Raw genomic sequence first — 19,411 nt, forward strand, 5'->3', positions numbered from 1 at the left:
TACCTCTCCTCTCCCCCCTTTCTCTATTTCTGTGGATGGCACTATCATTCTCCCTGTCTCATCGGCTCGTAACCTTGGGGTCATCTTTGACTCCTCTCTCTCCTTCTCTGCTCACATTCAGCAGATTGCCAAAACCTGCCGTTTCTTTCTGTATAACATCAGCAAAATCCGTCCCTTCATCTCTGAGCACTCTACCAGAACCCTTATCTACTCTATCACCTCTCGGCTTGATTATTGTAACCTGCTTCTCACCGGCCTACCTCTTAGCCATCTGTTCTACTGCCATCAGTCCAAAACTCTGCTGCGCGACTCATTTTCCGCCAAAAGTCGCTATGCTCACATTAGCCCTCTCCCTTAAGTCGCTTCACTGGCTCCCTATCCGTTTTCGCATTCAATTCAAACTTCTCTTATTGACCTATAAGTGCATTCACTCTGCCGCTCCCCAGAACCTCTCCACTCTTGTCTCTCCTCTACACCCCCCCCCCCCCCTCGGGTACTCCGTTCTGTAGATAAATCTCTCTTATCTGTCCACTTCTCTTCTACTGCTAATTCCAGACTCTGTTCCTTTTATCTGCTGCACCTCACGCCTGGAATAGACTACCCGAGCCTGTATGCCTAGCCCCGTCTTTGACCGTTTTCAAGTCCAAACTTAAAGCCCACCTCTTTACCACTGCTTTGGACTCCTAACCACTACTCACTTGCCCTGTCCTTTTATCCTCACCTCTTTTCCCTTACCTTTATTGTTCTGTCTGTTTACCTGTCTTATCTAGATTGTAAGCTCTTTGAGCAGGGACTGTCTTTTTGTGTATGGTGTACAGCGCTGCGTATGCCTTGTAGTGCTACAGAAATGATAAGTAGTAGTAGTAGAGATCTTAGAGGTTGCTGGATCACGTCCCGCTGCAGCTTGCTATCTGTAGAGCACAATGGTGCAAACAGCTATATTCTGCTACGCCATCTGGCTCTGGTTCTCAGCCACTCTTGCTAGCTCCAGTGCGCAGCCAGTTTTTTTTGTTGTTGTTACATTTGTTCCCCGCGCTTTCCCACTCATGGCAGGCTCAGTGCGGCTTACATATACAGGTACTTATTTTTCTCCGAGGACAAGCAGGCTGCTTGTTCTCACGACTGGGTGACGTCCGCGGCAGCCCCCACCAACCGGAAAAAAGCTTCGCGGGACGGTCGGCACGCAGGACACGCCCACTGCGCATGCGCGGCCGTCTTCCCGCCCGTGCGCGACCGCTCCCGCCAGTTCCTTTTTTTCCGCGCCTGGAGAGAGTCGTGCCTGTGCCGCTCTCTCTGTTTCAGCCCCGGAAAAACCGTCGCGTTTACGCGAACTTCTCTTTTTTCTTTATATTTATTTAATTGCCACGCGCTCCACTTTTTCCTTTCTAAAAAAAAAAAAAAAAGGAGCACGTGCTCCCATTTTCCCTCGCTTCCAGCGGGGACGTTGCGTTGCGGCCTGGTGGCCGCACGGTCGTTTTCATTTTCGAGGTGTGATTTCCGCCACCATCGACGACTTTAATTTCGCCGACGCGATTTTTCCGTCGATGTCCTCGAAGGTCCCGAGTGGATTTAAAAAGTGTGGTCGGTGCGGCCGGCCCATCTCGCAGACCGACACCCACGCTTGGTGCCTCCAGTGCCTCGGGCCGGAGCACAATTTCAAGTCGTGTCCCCTGTGTCTCGGTCTCCGGAAACGGACTCAGGTTGCGAGGCAAGTTCAACGGGACCGTATTTTTGGAACTTGCGCCGGCCCCTCGACGTCGACCTCGACGGCATCGGTATCGACGCCCGGTCCTTCGGTACCGGTATCGATGCCCGAGACATCGGCACCGATGGCATTGACCCCAGGAGAACAGGTCCCGTCGGCCCGCCGGTCCTCCGGTGAGGGTAGAGGTGAGAGGCCGCGTGGGCAGTCGGCCCCGGTCACTCCCTCAGCCCATGGCCCACGGGACCGAACCCTGTCTGACCCGGTTCCTCGAGACCGAGGGGGATCCTCATCCTCCTCCTCCATGCCTCCCGGCGCCGGTGACGGGCATCGGAAGAAGGATAAGAAGCGCCGTCACCGGTCGCCCTCGATGCACATCGGAGAGGAGTCGATGCCGAAGCGTCTCCATCGAGAGGAGAGGTCCCCGTCGGTGATAGAGGTGCCGACGCAACAGGGTCCCCGGCACCTCGGTGCCGTCTCCTGGCTCCCACCAGATTCGGAGCACCGACACCCCTACCGGCCCCATCGCCTTTCCCGGCAGCGGGCCTGGACGAGTGCCTCAGAGCCATCCTTCCGGGGATCCTGGAAGGGCTGATGCGCCAGGCTGTGCCGGCGCCGGGGGTGCTTGCGCCCTCGGCGCCGATGACTGTGGCGCCGGCGAGCTCTAGCCCGGCGCCGGGGCCGTCGACACCGCCGCCGCTTACGGTGCCGGTCTCGACCGCCACGCAGGTGGAGTCCCCGTCGACGTCGATGGAGGGAGCTCCGTCCCCGCCGGCGCGGGAGTCCGCCGCTCGACGACACCGAGACCCTGGTGCCTCGACGTCGAGCCGGGCCCGGTTCAGGACTCAGCTACATGAGCTTATGTCCGACACCGAGGATGAGGACTCGTGGGGGGAAGAGGAGGACCCTAGATATTTCTCCTCAGAGGAGTCTACGGGCCTTCCCTCGGACCCCACGCCTTCACCGGAGAGGAAACTCTCGCCCCCCGAGAGTCCCTCCTTTGTGCGGGATATGTCTATTAGCATTCCCTTTCCCGTGGTCTCTGTGGAAGAGCCGAGGGCCGAGATGCTCGAGGTCCTCGACTATCCATCACCACCTAGAGAGTCCTCCACGGTGCCGCTGCACAATGTCCTTAAGGAGACGCTGCTTCGGAACTGGGTGCGATCTTTAACTAACCCCACCATTCCCAAGAAAGCAGAGTCCCAGTACAGGATCCACTCTGACCCAGAGCTAATGCGGCCACAATTGCCCCATGACTCGGCGGTCGTGGATTCTGCTCTCAAGAGGGCACGGAGTTCGAGAGATACCGCCTCGGCGCCCCCGGGGCGGGAGTCTCGCACTCTGGACTCGTTTGGGAGGAAGGCCTACCAATCCTCCATGCTCGTGACCCGCATCCAGTCATACCTGCTCTATATGAGCATCCACATGCGGACCTATGTGCAACAACTGGCGGACCTGGTCGAGAAGCTCCCGCCGGAGCAGTCCAGGCCTTATCAGGAGGTGGTCAGGCAGCTGAAGGCGTGCAGAAAGTTCCTGTCCAGGGGTATCTATGACACCTGTGACGTGGCATCTCGTGCTGCGGCCCAAGGTATAGTGATGCGCAGGCTCTCATGGCTGCGTGCCTCTGACCTGGACAACCGCACCCAGCAGAGACTGGCCGACGTCCCTTGCCGGGGGGATAACATTTTTGGTGAGAAGGTCGAGCAGATGGTGGACCAACTGCATCAGCGGGAAACCGCTCTCGACAAGCTCTCCCACCGGGCGCCTTCAGCATCCACCTCCACAGGTGGACGTTTTTCCCGGGCCCGGCAGACTGCACCCTATTCTTTTGCGAAGCGTAAGTACAACCAGCCGGCCCGAAGGCCTCGTCAGGCACAGGGACAGCCCCAGCGCGCTCGTTCTCGTCAACAGCGTGCGCCTAAGCAGCCCCCTGCGCCTCCACAGCAAAAGCCGGGGACGGGCTTTTGACTGGATCCACGGGAACATAGCCGCCCTACAAGTGTCCGTACCGGGCGATCTGCCGGTCGGAGGGAAGTTAAAATTTTTTCACCAAAGGTGGCCTCTCATAACCTCCGACCAGTGGGTTCTCCAAATAGTGCGGTGCGGATACGCCCTGAATTTGGCCTCCCTGCCTCCAAATTGTCCTCCGGGAGCTCAGTCTTTCAGCTCCCATCACAAGCAGGTACTTGCAGAGGAACTCTCCGCCCTTCTCAGCGCCAATGCGGTCGAGCCCGTACCACCCGGGCAGGAAGGGCAGGGATTCTATTCCAGGTACTTCCTTGTGGAAAAGAAAACAGGGGGGATGCGTCCCATCCTAGACCTGAGAGGCCTGAACAAATTCCTGGTCAAAGAAAAGTTCAGGATGCTTTCCTTGGGCACCCTTCTGCCAATGATTCAGAAAAACGATTGGCTATGTTCCCTGGATTTAAAGGACGCATATACTCACATACCGATACTGCCAGCTCACAGACAGTATCTCCGATTCCGCCTGGGCGCACGGCACTTTCAGTATTGTGTGCTGCCCTTTGGGCTCGCCTCTGCCCACGAGTGTTTACCAAGTGCCTCGTGGTGGTAGCGGCCTACCTACGCAAGCTGGGAGTGCACGTGTTCCCATATCTCGACGATTGGCTGGTCAAGAACACCTCGGAGGCAGGAGCCCTCCGGTCCATGCAGTGCACTATTCAACTTCTGGAGCTGCTGGGGTTTGTGATAAATTACCCAAAGTCCCATCTCCAGCCAGCCCAGTCTCTGGAATTCATAGGAGCTCTGCTGAATACCCAGACGGCTCAGGCCTACCTTCCCGAAGCGAGGGCCACCAATCTCCTGGCCCTGGCTTCGCAGACCAGAGCGTCTCAGCAGATCACAGCTCGGCAGATGTTGAGACTTCTGGGTCATATGGCCTCCACAGTTCATGTGACTCCCATGGCTCGTCTTCACATGAGATCTGCTCAATGGACCCTAGCTTCCCAGTGGTTCCAAGCCACCGGGAATCTAGAAGATGTCATCCGCCTCTCCACCAGTTGCCGCACTTCACTGCTCTGGTGGACCATCCGGACCAATTTGACACTGGGACGTCCATTTCAAATCCCGCAGCCCACGAAAGTGCTGACGACGGATGCCTCTCGCCTGGGGTGGGGAGCTCATGTCGATGGGCTTCACACCCAGGGTCTGTGGTCCCTCCAGGAAAAGGATCTGCAGATCAACCTCCTGGAGCTCCGAGCGATCTGGAACGCACTGAAGGCTTTCAGAGATCGGCTGTCCTGCCAAATTATCCAAATTCGGACAGACAATCAGGTTGCAATGTATTACGTCAACAAGCAGGGGGGCACCGGATCTCGCCCCCTGTGTCAGGAGGCCGTCGGGATGTGGCGTTGGGCGTGTCAGTTCGGCATGCTCCTCCAAGCCACGTACCTGGCAGGCGTAAACAACAGTCTGGCCGACAGACTGAGCAGAGTCATGCAACCGCACGAGTGGTCGCTCCATGCCAGAGTGGTACGCAAGATCTTCTGAGAGTGGGGCACCCCCTCGGTGGACCTTTTCGCCTCTCAGACCAACCACAAGCTGCCTCTGTTCTGTTTCCAGACTTCAGGCACACGGCAGGCTAGCGTCGGACGCCTTTCTCCTCCATTGGGGGACCGGCCTCCTGTATGCTTATCCTCCCCTACCTTTGGTGGGGAAGACCTTACTGAAGCTCAAGCAAGACCCGCGGCACCATGATTCTGATAGCGCCCTTTTGGCCCCGTCAGATCTGGTTCCCTCTTCTTCTGGAGTTGTCCTCCGAGGAACCGTGGAGATTGGAGTGTTTTCCGACTCTCATCTCGCAGAACGACGGAGCGTTGCTGCACCCCAACCTTCAGTCCCTGGCTCTCACGGCCTGGATGTTGAGGGCGTAGACTTCACTGCGTTGGGTCTGTCTGAGGGTGTCTCCCGGGTCTTGCTTGCCTCTAGGAAGGATTCCACTAAAAGAGTTACTTTTTCAAGTGGAGGAGGTTTGTCGTGTGGTGTGAGAGCAAGGCCCTAGAACCTCGTTCTTGCCCTGCACAGAACCTGCTTGAATACCTTCTGCACTTATCAGAGTCTGGCCTCAAGACCAACTCAGTAAGGAATCACCTTAGTGCGATTAGTGCTTACCATTATCGTGTGGAAGGTAAAGCCATCTCTGGAGAGCCTTTAGTCGTTCGATTCATGAGAGGCTTGCTTTTGTCAAAGCCCCCTATCAAGCCTCCTACTGTGTCATGGGATCTCAACGTCGTCCTCACCCAGCTGATGAAACCTCCTTTTGAGCCACTGAATACCTGCCATCTGAAGTACTTGACCTGGAAGGTCATTTTCTTGGTGGCAGTTACTTCAGCTCGTAGGTCAGTGAGCTTCAAGCCCTAGTAGCTCATGCTCCATATACCAAATTTCATCACAACAGAGTAGTGCTCCGCACCCACCCAAAGTTCCTGCCGAAGGTGGTGTCGGAGTTCCATCTTAACCAGTCAATTGTCTTGCCAACATTCTTCCCCAGGCCGCATACCCGCCCTGCTGAACGTCAGTTGCACACATTGAACTGCAAGAGAGCATTGGCCTTCTACTTGGAGCGGACACAGCCCCACAGACAGTCCGCCCAATTGTTTGTTTCTTTCGACCCTAACAGGCTAGGGGTCGCTGTCGGGAAACGCACCATCTCCAATTGGCTAGCAGATTGCATTTCCTTCACTTACGCCCAGGCTGGGCTGGCTCTTGAGGGTCATGTCACGGCTCATAGTGTTAGAGCCATGGCAGCGTAGTGGCCCACTTGAAGTCAGCCACTATTGAAGAAATTTGCAAAGCTGCGACGTGGTCATCTGTCCACACATTCACATCACATTACTGCCTCCAGCAGGATACCCGACGCGACAGTCGGTTCGGGCAGTCGGTGCTGCAGAATCTGTTTGGGGTGTAAATCCAACTCCACCCTCCAGGACCCGAATTTATTCTGGTCAGGCTGCACTCTCAGTTGTTCTTCGTAGGTCAATTTCTGTTGTACCCTCGCCGTTGCGAGGTTCAATTGACCTGGGTTCTTGTTTTGAGTGAGCCTGAGAGCTAGGGATACCCCAGTCGTGAGAACAAGCAGCCTGCTTGTCCTCGGAGAAAGTGAATGATACATACCTGTAGCAGGTGTTCTCCGAGGACAGCAGGCTGATTGTTCTCACCTACCCTCCCTCCTCCCCTTTGGAGTTGTGTGTTTCATCTTTTGCTAGTCATTCAACTGGCGGGAGCGGTCGCGCACGGGCGGGAAGACGGCCGCGCATGCGCGGTGGGCGTGTCCTGCGTGCCGACCGTCCCGCGAAGCTTTTTTCCGGTTGGTGGGGGCTGCCGCGGACGTCACCCAGTCGTGAGAACAATCAGCCTGCTGTCCTCGGAGAACACCTGCTACAGGTATGTATCATTCACTGTACCTGGGGCAATGGAGGGTTAAGTGACTTCCCCAGAGTCACAAGGAGCTGTCCGTGCCTGAAGTGGGAATCAAACTCAGTTCCCCAGGACCAGAGTCCACCACCTTAACCACTAGGCCACTCCTCCACTCTAGTGCACAGCCACACCAGCCACTTCTTGACCCTCTCTGCAAGAAGTTAACTCTGGCTTGACCATCGGACAGCCGATGTGGCTTCCAAGTCACATTTAGCAAGCTACATTTTAGAAGTAATCTTGTGCTTGGAGAAGATCTAGGGAAGTTGGGTAAAGACCTGAGTGACTCCCAAGTCTCAGAGATTACCAGAGGACAAATCTAGATTCTCTTAAATCCTCTCAGTTTAGTTACAGGTTTCGTGAAGCCATGTGCTCCAGGCCAGGAAAACCACAGGGTTTCCACTTCCGCTACGACAAGCTGCCTTGCATGCTGGCAGAATGATCTCGAGTTCAACTCCAGGTCTACATATGCCTGCTGCATCTCCCAACGATGGGGTCTTGGTTCACTCCTTGCAAATGTTTCTTCATTCAGGCACAGTCGCGTCTGTCCCCAGTTGCAGTTGGGGGAATGGGAAGTTTTTCTCTTTGCTTTGCTTCCTTCCAGCTGATTTTGGATGTCATAAGAGTCTAGAGTGTTTAAAGTTCAATTTTTCACAATGGGAACTTTGCAGTGTGTAATAGTTTGTCTAACGGGGAGGGTTTCTAACCTTCCTGGATCTCAAGGAAGCGTACTTTTATATTCAAAATGTGCACCTTCCCTTAGAACATTATCAATTTATGACCATGTCTTTCAGCCTTTCCACATCACCAAGAAAAATTTATCAAGGCAACTTTCCTTAGTGAAGATTTGTTGCAGGTTCATCCATACATCGTGATTGGCTGATTTGCGACTCTATTAAGAGACTGCAAATTTCATCCAAGATAGCAACTCTTCTTCAGTCCTTAGGACTGGTAATAAATTTCACCAAGAGTCAGTTGTTTCCAACACAAATCTTGGCATATCTGGGAGTGATAATCCACACAGGCTTGGGAAGTCCTTTCTTCCTTTTGCTCCTCAGCAACAAATGCCAACCCAAGTCAGGTTCTACTTTCCCTACCAGGTCCAGGGATATGGGAATAGGTTCAAGTTCTGGGGGCAATGGTCTCTTCTTGGACATTTTCCCATGGGCCAGATTCTGCATCAGACCACTTCAGGGGTTCCTTCTCAGCTCTGGTCTCCATCTCTCTTTGTCCCTTCAAGTAAACTTAGCCTCAACAGGTACATTCAACACAGACTTCCTCTGACCATTCAGAAGTTCTCTCTCTCTGGAGGCAGCTATCTGCAGCTTGTAGGCTGTTAGGGTGTGCCTTACCTGGCTACAGCAGATTTTGGATCCTTTCCAGAAGACCTCTTCAATTGCCAGATGTGAAGTCGAGGCTGGCTTATTTGGCAGATTTGCTTTGGGCGTTGACTAAGCAGATGTCTTTGGCGGTCACAGCACTAAGCCACTTCAAACAGCGGCTGGATACTCCCTTTTAAGGGCAATCTGTTGTTTGAGGACTCTTTGAAGTTGGCAGATTTGGGTGACTCAGACTCTGCATCTTTTTGGTCTGGTCAGGCTCGCGCTTGTTTTAAAGAGAGCAGGTACTATCGTCCGGGGCAGCCTAGTTTTCTTCAGCGATCCAAGTTCAGTCCTAGCAGTGTTTCAGAACTCCTGACTTTGTCCTTTCAAGATGCTCCAGAGTTCTCCTGAAAGGGTGACGGGATGCACAGTCCTGTCTTTTCTTCATAAGATGGTTTCTGCCCTTCATCCCAATCAAACCTTTGTCTCTTCCCCCCTTCTCTGACGTTCGCCATGTACTCCTATACTATTTGGACGTGACCAGCGAGTTCCATCGTTTAAATCTGTGCTTCATGCTTTGCTCGGGACCTCAAGAAGGTAATACAGCTTCCAAAGCCACGCTGGTTCACCATTTTTAGACTAGCAGATGCTGGTGTAGCAGGGCAATGACTGAGGTGACCCACTGAGCAGAAATGATTTCCTACATAGCCTCATGAACTGGAAAATACTGAAGCTGTCTTACTACTACTTATCATTTCTATAGCATTACTAGACGTATGAAGCACTGTACACTTGAACATGAAGAGACAGTCCCTGCTCGACAGAGCTTAAAATCTAATTAGGACAGACAGAACAAATAAGAGATAAGGGAATTACTAAGGTGGGGATGATGAAATAAGGGTACTGAACAAGTGAGTGTAAGGGTTACGAGTTAAAAGCAGCATCAAAAAGGTAGGCTTTTAGCCTAGATTTGAAGGTCAGAGATGGAGCTTGATATACTGGCTCAGGAAGTCTATTCCGGGCATATGGTGCAGCAAGATAAAAGGAACAGAGTTTGGAATTAGCGGTGGAGAAGGGTGCAGATAAGAGAGGTTTACTCAGTGAATGGAGTTCCCGGGGAGGAGTGTAGGGAGAGATGAGAGTGGAGAGGTACTGAGGAGCTGCAGAGTGAATGCACTTATAAGTCAATAAGAGGAGTTTGAACTGTATGCGGAAACGGATAGGGAGCCAGTGAAGTGACTTGAAGAGAGGGCTAATATGAGCATAACAACACTGGCAGACTATAAGTCGTGCAGCAGAATTTTGAACAGATGGAAGTGGGAGAGCTGTGAGAAGCAAGTTGCAGTAGTCTAAGCGAGAGGTGATAAAGAGTGTGGATAAGGGTTCTGGTAATGTGTGGTCTTCTAGTGTTTTGGCATTTTAAGATTAGATTTGGCTGTGACAGGATCAGAAGCAGACATATTCAGAACCTGGAGAGCTTTAGTTGACTCCTCCTTACAAAACATCCACATTGTGGTGAGAATCATCATATTTCAGACCGCTGAGTAGAAATGACTCCCAGCACAGCCTCATGCAGTCCTATTGCTGGTCGCAAGGAAGGGGATCTGCTTTTGAGAGCCATGGTGACCGTTGACTGAGTGAGGCAATTTCTTCAGCTAGCCTCTCTATGGGACAGTCTGCGCTGTTGTGGGTGGCACAGCTTTCCTCCTGAGCGCGGTGATTTCCTTCTCTGAGTCCCGTCTAAGTTCTGGAGCTGCCTTTTGCAGTTTGGCCACTTGGTCCTCTGTCCTGGCATGGATATCTCTTGCAGATCACCCACTTGGTCTTCTGTCCTTCCCTTGCTAGGCATTGCAGGCTTGAAGTGACAGCACTAGGCATTCCAGGCTTGACATGGCTACGCATGTAGCCACTGCCTATAGAGCATCGCTCCAGTCTGCTGAAGTTGTAGTGCCTCACCCCACTTGAGGACTGCTTTGGTACATCCCACAAGTCTCTGGATTTATCTGTGGGATGGAATGAAAGGTAAAATTAATCTTTACCTGATAATTTTATTTCTATTAGTCCCAACAGATCAATCCAGAGACCCAGCCCTTTGTTTTAGATTGAGTGCTTTCTTCTAGTTGCTTCAGTTTCATAAGGTTCCTTTGATTGATTTTTGGCTACAACCAACAACCCCCCCCCCCCCAAACAAATCAAAACAGAAAGGAAACCTTCTGTTACCCTCCTGCAGGAGCAGTTGAGGAGCCTACATAGGCTTTATACAGACAGGAGAGGGCTTACTGTTGGATTTCCTCTTCCTTCTACTGCTTTGGTATCGGCAATACTGAGGTTAAGGTGGCTACACATGACCACATCTAGTAAAATTCTGAAGTTCTATCTGTACCTGCTGGCAGAGGGACATAACCCACAAGTCTCTGGATTGATCTGTTTGGGACTAATGGAAAGAAAATTATTAGGTAAGGACTAATTTTACCTTAGCTTTTAAACTCAAGCCTACGAACACGCAGCAGTAGACTGTTGCAGATACGCTGTGCGAGAAAGAAAAAAGCACTACATCTGGTCGACTTGTAGTGGGCTAGTCTTGGTCCAGGAAGGGTTAGACAATGGTCATTCAAGGAACACAGAATAATGTATAGTGAGATTAGCTAGATATTCCAAAACGGTGAGCTTTAAAAGTCAAAACTGCTATTTTGTAAATGATCCTTTGCTCAACAGGTAACCAGTGATATTATATTAATAGAGGTGTAATATGATTCATACGATGAGTGCATACACACACAGGTAGGTATGTGTATTGTATGTATGTATGTGCATATAAATGGATTCATAACAAAGCCCTTACCAGTGAAATATTTTCCTTTCGTTCATGTGTGAGGACTTCCTGGTCAAAATCAGCACTAAAACAGATCAATAAAAGAGTATTCAGATGCTAAATGATGAACACTTCTCATTAAAGGAGAGACTATGTAGAAAAGTGAACATCCAAACCATTTATAAATATCTTAAAAAAACAAGTACAGCAAAATTGGGATTAACAACACCCCCAGATATATAAGGGCATATTTTATTTTTGTTACATTTGTACCCCGCGCTTTCCCACTCATGGCAGGCTCAATTTGGCAGGCAATGGAGGGTTAAGTGACTTGCCCAGAGTCACAAGGAGCTGCCTGTGCCGAGAATCAAACTCAGTTCCTCAGGACCAAAGTCCACCACCCTAACCACTAGGCCACTCCTCCACTCATATAATGTAAAGCAGTGTTTCCGAAGTCAGTTCTGGAGTCGTCGTTCCCCCCCCCCCCCCCCCCCCTGTCAATTTCATGTATATTCATTGTGGATAGCCTGAAAACTTGACTGGCAAGGGAGTACTCCAGGACCCACTTGGGTAACACTGATGTAAAAAAAAAAAATAATCTAGTGCTACACATTATAGCGAAAAATAAAAATAAAATTACTACGAGGATTGGACCTCAGTAAGAAGACAGACTTTTAAGTTCAGTCATATAGTATTCACTTGAGCAAAATAAAAATGTTATTTATTATTTCTCATCAAAGACTAGGCACCAAAAAGGAAACTTGAGGCCCTGTTTACTAAGGCGTTCTATATTTGTATATATTGCATTTAAAATATCAAAATGTTAAAAAGCACTTAACTTCATTCCAGTGCTCCCACCAGGGACCCATTTTGCCCTCCGGCTTTATCAAGGGAATTGCACTGTCCACCGTGCCCACATGCCATTTGTCATTCTTAAACTCCCCTTGGAGCCCTGGAATGAAGTTGTGCTTTTTGAACATTTTGATATTTTAAATGCAAAATTAAAAAATTATATTAAAAAAGTACCACATAAGTACAACAACAAGATCAGCACAGACTTTTGTTGGAAATATTAAACTATTGCACAGCAATAAATAATGTATGAAGTTCCCTTCATTAGCACATGGCCATAAATGCAATAGATATGGCTGCAGCAAATGTGACCTTAGTGTGTGGGGAAAGACCAGAGGAAGGGTATGCTAAAGCCACTTTAGTGCAGCTTATTAAAAGGACCCCCCTTTTTTTCCCCCAGTTATTGACATCAGCCTCATAGCCTGTAATTACTGATTAGACCTTTTCTTTGTCTACCATAGGGATCATACGAGAGTTGAAGAGCCGAGGTGTGGTATATAAGTCCAGAGACACAGCGATAAAGACTTGAGAGAAACCCCTGTAATTGCGCATCTTTCACACTTCCTGGGCCTTCTCCCAAATATCATGGTTAAACTTGTGGATTGTGACTTGGCCCCATGCTCATCTTTTTTTTTGTTGTTGTTGGTTCTCTACACTTTGCCCAGGAAATATCTCATTGAGAGTTTAAACCCCACTTTTCTACTTGATGAAACATTAGGAGACTTTAGTATGTTAGTATCTTCTGAGTGAAGCATCAAAAAGCTATAACTAGAGGTTATAAAAAATCTTTAATTTTATATAGTCAAGAATGATGGCACATGGTTATGTTAACTGTTTCTTTTTAGACAGAAAATGTTTTGCAAGCATGTTTACATTTTTTTAATTACTGAAAGTAGCATTCCTGCTGTTAATAGTGAATGCCTCAATCTGAAATTACAGCAAAGTAATAAATCTGTTTTTTTTGAGAGACTGTTGTTTCTTAATTTCTGTTATCAACACACAACAGTATTTTGGTACTCATACTACTACTATTTAGCATTTCTATAGCGCTACAAGGCGTACGCAGCGCTGCACAAACATAGAAGAAAGACAGTCCCTGCTCAAAGAGTTTACAATCTAATAGACAAAAAATAAATAAAGCAAATCAAATCAATTAATGTGAACGGGAAGGAAGAGAGGAGGGTAGGTGGAGGCAAGTGGTTACGAGTCAAAAGCAATGTTAAAGAGGTGGGCTTTCAGTCTAGATTTAAAGGTGGCCAAGGATGGGGCAAGACGTAGGGGCTCAGGAAGTTTATTCCAGGCGTAGGGTGCAGTAGCAGCTAAGTGGAAGCAAGCTCAGGTCCCTTCCTTGTGGAGATGCAAATCAAATTGAGACTTGCAAAGGACAATCAACCTATACATCACACACTGCTAAGCAGTTGCTGCTTATAAAAAGCATGGTCATACTATTTGAATTGAATGAAGCAAGGGCTGAAGTGGGGATGACAGATGGGAGACGTTTGGTGGACTAAGTTCTCATATCTCAGGGAGAAAGGGAGTCTATGTCCGGGGGTGGGGGGGGGGGGGGGAGAGTGTGCAGCACCAGCATGCAAATGACTGGGAGAGCCCATGCTGCTTTTTCTGTTGTTTGAATAGCTGCTGCAGATCTGGCAGCCTAATGTAAACTGTAGTGGCAGAGGTTGATGGGGAGCACCTCCTCAGTCCAGTGGTCTGCAGAAAGTAGCTGGTGTTATGTCTGCCACTGGCCTTCCCCTGTGGAAAAAGTGCCTGAACTGAAAGTGGCTGGCCTAGGCCCACCCATGGCTCACAATCTACCTTTGTACCTGAGTCAAGGGAGGGTTAAGTGACTTGACCAAGATCACAAGGAGCAGTAGCGGGATTTGAACCGGCCACCTCTGGATTGCAAGGCTGTTGCTTTAACCACTAGGCTGCCACTCCACTCCTGGGTTTAAAAGCAGGGTGCTCTCCTCCTCTCACTTATCTTATGACGCCCTGGTGGTCTAGTGGCCTCTTCGAGTCTTTGGGACAGTAAGAAAACCCCCACTCTTTCCTTACTGGCACTGCCACAGACCCGCTCACTGCTGGCACTGCTTCAAAATGGCTGCTTTGCAAGGCTTCCTCCCTCCCCCCCCCCCCCCCCCCCCCGAAAAAAAAAAAAACCCAAAAAACAAACCCCTGAATATTGCTCTCTAGCTTTTTTTTTTTTTTAATTTTCAGAAGTCTTTATTGTATTTATTTAGATACATGACAAAATAGTAACATCTTAAAACATTTCCAGATTATAGCGGAATAATAATACAGAAGTAAACAATGATCTGAATTTGTATCAAAACAACCTGAAATCTTCAAATAACTTCAACTTTTTCATTTTTAAACAGAAGCTATCCCACTAAACCAAACCACCCCATCCCTACAACCCCCTCCCCCCTCCCGCCCCCCCTATCAAACTATAATGCCCCTTATTGAAGACAGTTCGGTGACATTTCCCCTACTCAGCATTCAAGAATGGCATCCATATGCTCTCCCACTTAGGCAGGACCCTAGATTTTACTGCAATCAGTCTCTCCATCTCACACACATATCGTAACTTAGTAAGCCAGCGCGTTAATGGTGGTACCAGTGGTGACTTCCAACTCTGAGCCAGATTCACTCTGGCTGTCTGCAAGGCTCCCCTTATCAGAAGCCATTCATGTTCTCTGAGACCTTCTGGTCGCTGTCCCAATATGTATATTAATGAATGCCACCGTACAGGTCTACCTATCCATCTTTGGAGGCGCGCCTGCACCGCTCTCCAATACGCTTTAGCCTTTGGGCATGTCCACCATATGTGGCCCATTGTACCCAAAGCACCACATTTCCTCCAACATCTATCTGAGACCTGCCCAAACATATGGTGCAGACGCGCCGGGGTGAGGTACCAGCGGAAGAAGACCTTAATTGCATTCTCTTTCATGGGTATTGACCTCGCTGAGCGCATAGTCCCCCTTTCCAGCTGTAACCATTTTTCATCCGTTAGGGTGAAACCCAATTCCTGCTCCCACTTTCTCCTATGTAACAGAGATGGCTTTTGGTGCACTGTCAACACCGCATAGAGATAGGTGATCATCCCCCGTGTACTATGATATCGCACACATACTTCTTCCATTGGGTGCGTAGCCCTCTTAAGGCAAGTTACATAATCAGGCCCTTTCAAAAAATGCCTCAGTTGTAAATAAACGTAAAAATCACTTTGCCGCAGCCCAAAGTCATCCCTCAGAGCTTCAAAAGAAACTACCTCTTCTCCTACATGCAATTGGCCCATCATGTCCAATCCGGCTTCAGCCCAGCGCTCCAAAACGGGATTCCCCACGCTCGGTCCGAACACCGGGTTGTCAGCTATAGGTGCCAGACCTGAGACAGGCGGTTGCCGTTCAATAAACATCCGATCCCAATAATAAAAGTGGCCTGCACCGTCGGAGGAAAGCACTCAACCCGCCCTCTATATTTGTTGGGTAGCCACATTAGATTGCCCAGCCTGCGGGATCCCACCATGGATTGTTCCAATTGTACCCAAAGCTTGTGATCCTCCCCTCTGAACCACTCTACCGCCGATCTAGCCTGTGCAGCCCAATAGTACCAGCACAAATTCGGCACAGAGAGACCTCCTTGATTTTTACTCCTGTACAGAATTGCCCGTGCCAGGCGGGGTCTCTTCTGATTCCAAATAAAACGCAACAAACGATCCTGCAAACTAGATAAATAAGACCGAGGTACCTTCAATGGAAGGACCTGAAAAAGATACATTAGCCGAGGCAAAATGTTCATTTTAATCGCCGCTATCCGGCCCAACCAGGATAATCCAATAAGAGACCATCTGTCCAAATCTCTATAAATCTCTTTCTGTAATATCGGGTAGTTAGCGGAGAACAACTCCGACTGAACCGCAGGAATCTGCACCCCCAGATATTGTATGGATCTAGTTGACCACCTAAAGACAAATGACGCCTGCAACGTCTCGTACACTCGTGACGGCACTCCCACCACCAAACCTTCCGACTTATTAGCATTAAGCTTATAACCTGAAACCCGCGAATAGTCCTCTATTTCCTTTAGTAGGTTAGGCAATGAAGTTAATGGGTTTGTTAACGACAATAATACATCATCTGCGAACAACGCGATTTTGTATTCCTGCCCCTTCACCACCACCCCGGATACATTCACGTTCTCCCGGATGGCTGCCGCCAATGGCTCCATTGTCAAGGCAAACAGCAATGGGGACAACGGGCATCCCTGTCGGGTGCCCCTCCCCAGCAAAAACATCTCCGAGTTCCCTCCGTTAACCCTAACACATGCCTGTGGTTGTGTGTAAAGCGATTGGGTCCAAGCTCTAAATAAAGGCCCTATCCCGAATCTGTGCAAGACCCTATCCAGGAATCCCCAGTGGACTCGGTCGAAGGCCTTCTCCGCGTCCAGCCCCAATAAAACCAACGGACAGGCCCGCGACCGAGCCCAGTGCATCAAGTCCAGGGTTCGACGCACATTGTCCATGGCCTGTCTCTTTGGCACAAATCCCACTTGATCCGGATGGATCAAATTAGGTAACAACCCTCCTAGCCGATTGGCAAGGACTTTAGCCAGAATTTTTACATCCGTGTTCAAAATTGATATGGGGCGGTAGGAAGCACAGTCCGCTCCATCTTTCTGAGGTTTAGGTATTACCGCCACCCAGGCTTCTAACATAGTCTTAGGCAATGCCTGCCCGTCTCTAACCGAGTTGATAACTAATGTCAAGCAGGGCGCCAGTTCTCGTGCAAACTTCTTGAAGAACTCATTAGTGAAGCCGTCTAGGCCTGGCGTCTTACCCGTAGGCAGGTCCCTAATAACCTGCAGTACTTCTTTTAGTTGCACTGGGTCATCCAGTTCTCTTCTCTGCTTTTCGGATAGTACAGCCAGCCCTCTCTCCTCTAGGTATTGGTCTATCCCCCCAACCTGTACGGTAGCATCTTCTCTGTATAGAGACTCATAGAACTGAGCAAAGCGTTCTCTAATTTGAGCAGATTTATACAACATTTTGCCATTCTCAGCTTTCACACGCATAATATGTCTATCAGCTCTCATCTTTCTTAATTTCCGAGCCAACAATCTCCCTGGCTTATTAGTCCCTTCATAATACACCTGTTTCAATCGTGCATGTACAAACTTCAAGCTCTCCTCATGCAGCGCGGTCAGTTCCAATCTCACATCTTGTAGCTTACGGTAATCAGCCACCTTACCCGATGCCCTGTATTTAGTTTCTAAATCCCCTATTAGCTCCATACATTTCACCAGGCGCTCTCTATGGGTCCTATTTCTGTGACTAGCACATTTGATAAAATGTCCTCGTGCCACCGCCTTGAAGGCATCCCATACAGTGCTCAAAGCTGGCCCCGAGTCCATATTGATCTCAAAATATTCCTTCAGGACCGGGAAGAAATCCGCTACAATCTGAGGATCCTGCAACAAGCAGTTATTAAATGACCACCTGCAGTCCCTTCGCTCCCCCTCTAAAGAGGGAACCACAACCCAAGCCGGAGCATGGTCTGAAATTGTAATATGGCCAATAGCGGATTCCCCCCCCTCCTTCCGAGAGGGTCTTGTCTAGAAAAACATAGTCTAGTCTAGAATAAGACAGGTGTGCTTGAGAGTAAAAGGTGTAGTCTCGCCCTCTCGGATGACACACTCGCCACCAGTCACACAGACCCATTTCTTCTACTAAGTTCCGCAAGGCCCGTGAAATGTTATAATCAGCTTTAGCAGGAGAGGCTGACCTATCCAGACCAGGTTGCATAGTTGCGTTGAAGTCTCCCGCCATAAACACCCTCCCCCGGGAGAAAGATTGCAATTCCCTATGGAGATATCTAAAAAACCTTTCCTGATTCTCATTAGGGGCGTAGATATTGGCCAGAGTAAACTCCTCCCTCTCAAGCAGCACATGCATAAAGAGATAACGCCCCGCTGTGTCTCTCCTCAAGTGGAGAACCTGTACATGGACATCTTTATGAAACAAGATAGCAATTCCTCTTTTTTTCCCCCCTTTCACATCAGAAGCACAGTATACCCCAGGGTACATTTTAGAAGCCAATAGTCCCTCATGCTTTGGTAACATATGTGTTTCCTGTAAAAACACCACCTTCGGGCACATTAGGCTTAGCTCACGCTGTAGGGCGTGTCGTTTGTATGGAGAATTGAGCCCTTTTACATTATAGGTAAGCACCTTAAAATCAGACATTAAAGTTATTCAATATATCATTCCTGTAAAACAGTGCATAAGGAACATTCAAACCCTCTAGTACCCAAACCCTTCCTGCTCCTTCGCCAAACCCTCCACAAATAGTATATTTCTTAATCCCCCATTCTATACTTCGTAGTACATTTATCCCCTGATAGAAAACCCCCCTACCCCCCCCTTTATTCCCTCCCATCCACCCCCCCCCTTCCCTGAAAACCACTAGCGAGGTTCTTAATCCCTCTGCTAGGAATGTAGAAAGAAGAGCCCATTAACCAAATCAGCTGCCCAAGACCCCCTCCCCCACCCCCCCTCACTTCTCTTACCCCTGCTTTTCACTCTATAGTTTCTCCTCTATTTTACAACACTTTCGCCCTTGTGGAAGCAAATCGTCTGCTTCCAATACTCCTTCCACACATTTCAAATTATCCCCTCCCCTGCACTCTTAATTATATAGTTATACTTAACATAAACAGATTAATACGACTTTCCACTGCAGCGCACAGCACAAGTTCGTGTTGTAACTTCAGGTGTCTGTCCGAGTCTTTTTCCCCTTGCCCTGGACTCGCTGCCATTTCTGCAACTTGGCTCGCGTAGTCGGATCCAGTTCAACTGGTGGGCAATCTGTGGTCACCAGTCCCTCGGTTCGTAGTATCTTCCACACTTCTTCCAGGGACCGGGTTCGATACATACGCCCTCCTGCCGTGAAGCAAAGGGCAAAAGGGAAAGCCCATTTGTATGGAATTTTATTCTTTGTTAAGGCTTCCAGTGCTGGTTTCATCGCTCTCCTCAGGGACAAAGTATGAGCAGACAGGTCTTGGAAGACTTTAATTTGTATATCATATTCAATGTGCTGCATTTGGCGCGCTTTCTGCAACAACTGTTCCTTTATGGTAAAGGTGGTGAAGCAAACCACAATGTCCCGTGGTCTATTGTCTGACCGTCTCCCTAATGCTCTGTGTGCACGTTCAAATGTAATATCTAGAGAATCTATCAGCTTGCCACAAAGCAGCTTTACGATGGCGCCAACATCTTCTTGGTCCCCC

General features: G+C 49.3%; 1 protein-coding gene across 1 annotated transcript in view; it reads left to right on the forward strand.

The window, feature by feature from the left end:
* Positions 1 to 13,092, forward strand: part of SUPT4H1 (SPT4 homolog, DSIF elongation factor subunit) — a 109,027-nt gene extending 95,935 nt beyond the window's left edge. Inside the window, exon 5 of the mRNA XM_030185883.1 lies at positions 12,583 to 13,092. Within this exon, the coding sequence (XP_030041743.1) occupies positions 12,583 to 12,650 (68 nt within the window). The 3' untranslated portion in view covers positions 12,651 to 13,092. The remainder of the gene's footprint in view (positions 1 to 12,582) is intronic.
* The last annotated feature ends 6,319 nt before the right edge of the window (positions 13,093 to 19,411 follow it).

This window comes from Microcaecilia unicolor, chromosome 13, assembly GCF_901765095.1.
Source record: "Microcaecilia unicolor chromosome 13, aMicUni1.1, whole genome shotgun sequence".
NCBI classification, from domain to species: domain Eukaryota; kingdom Metazoa; phylum Chordata; class Amphibia; order Gymnophiona; family Siphonopidae; genus Microcaecilia; species Microcaecilia unicolor.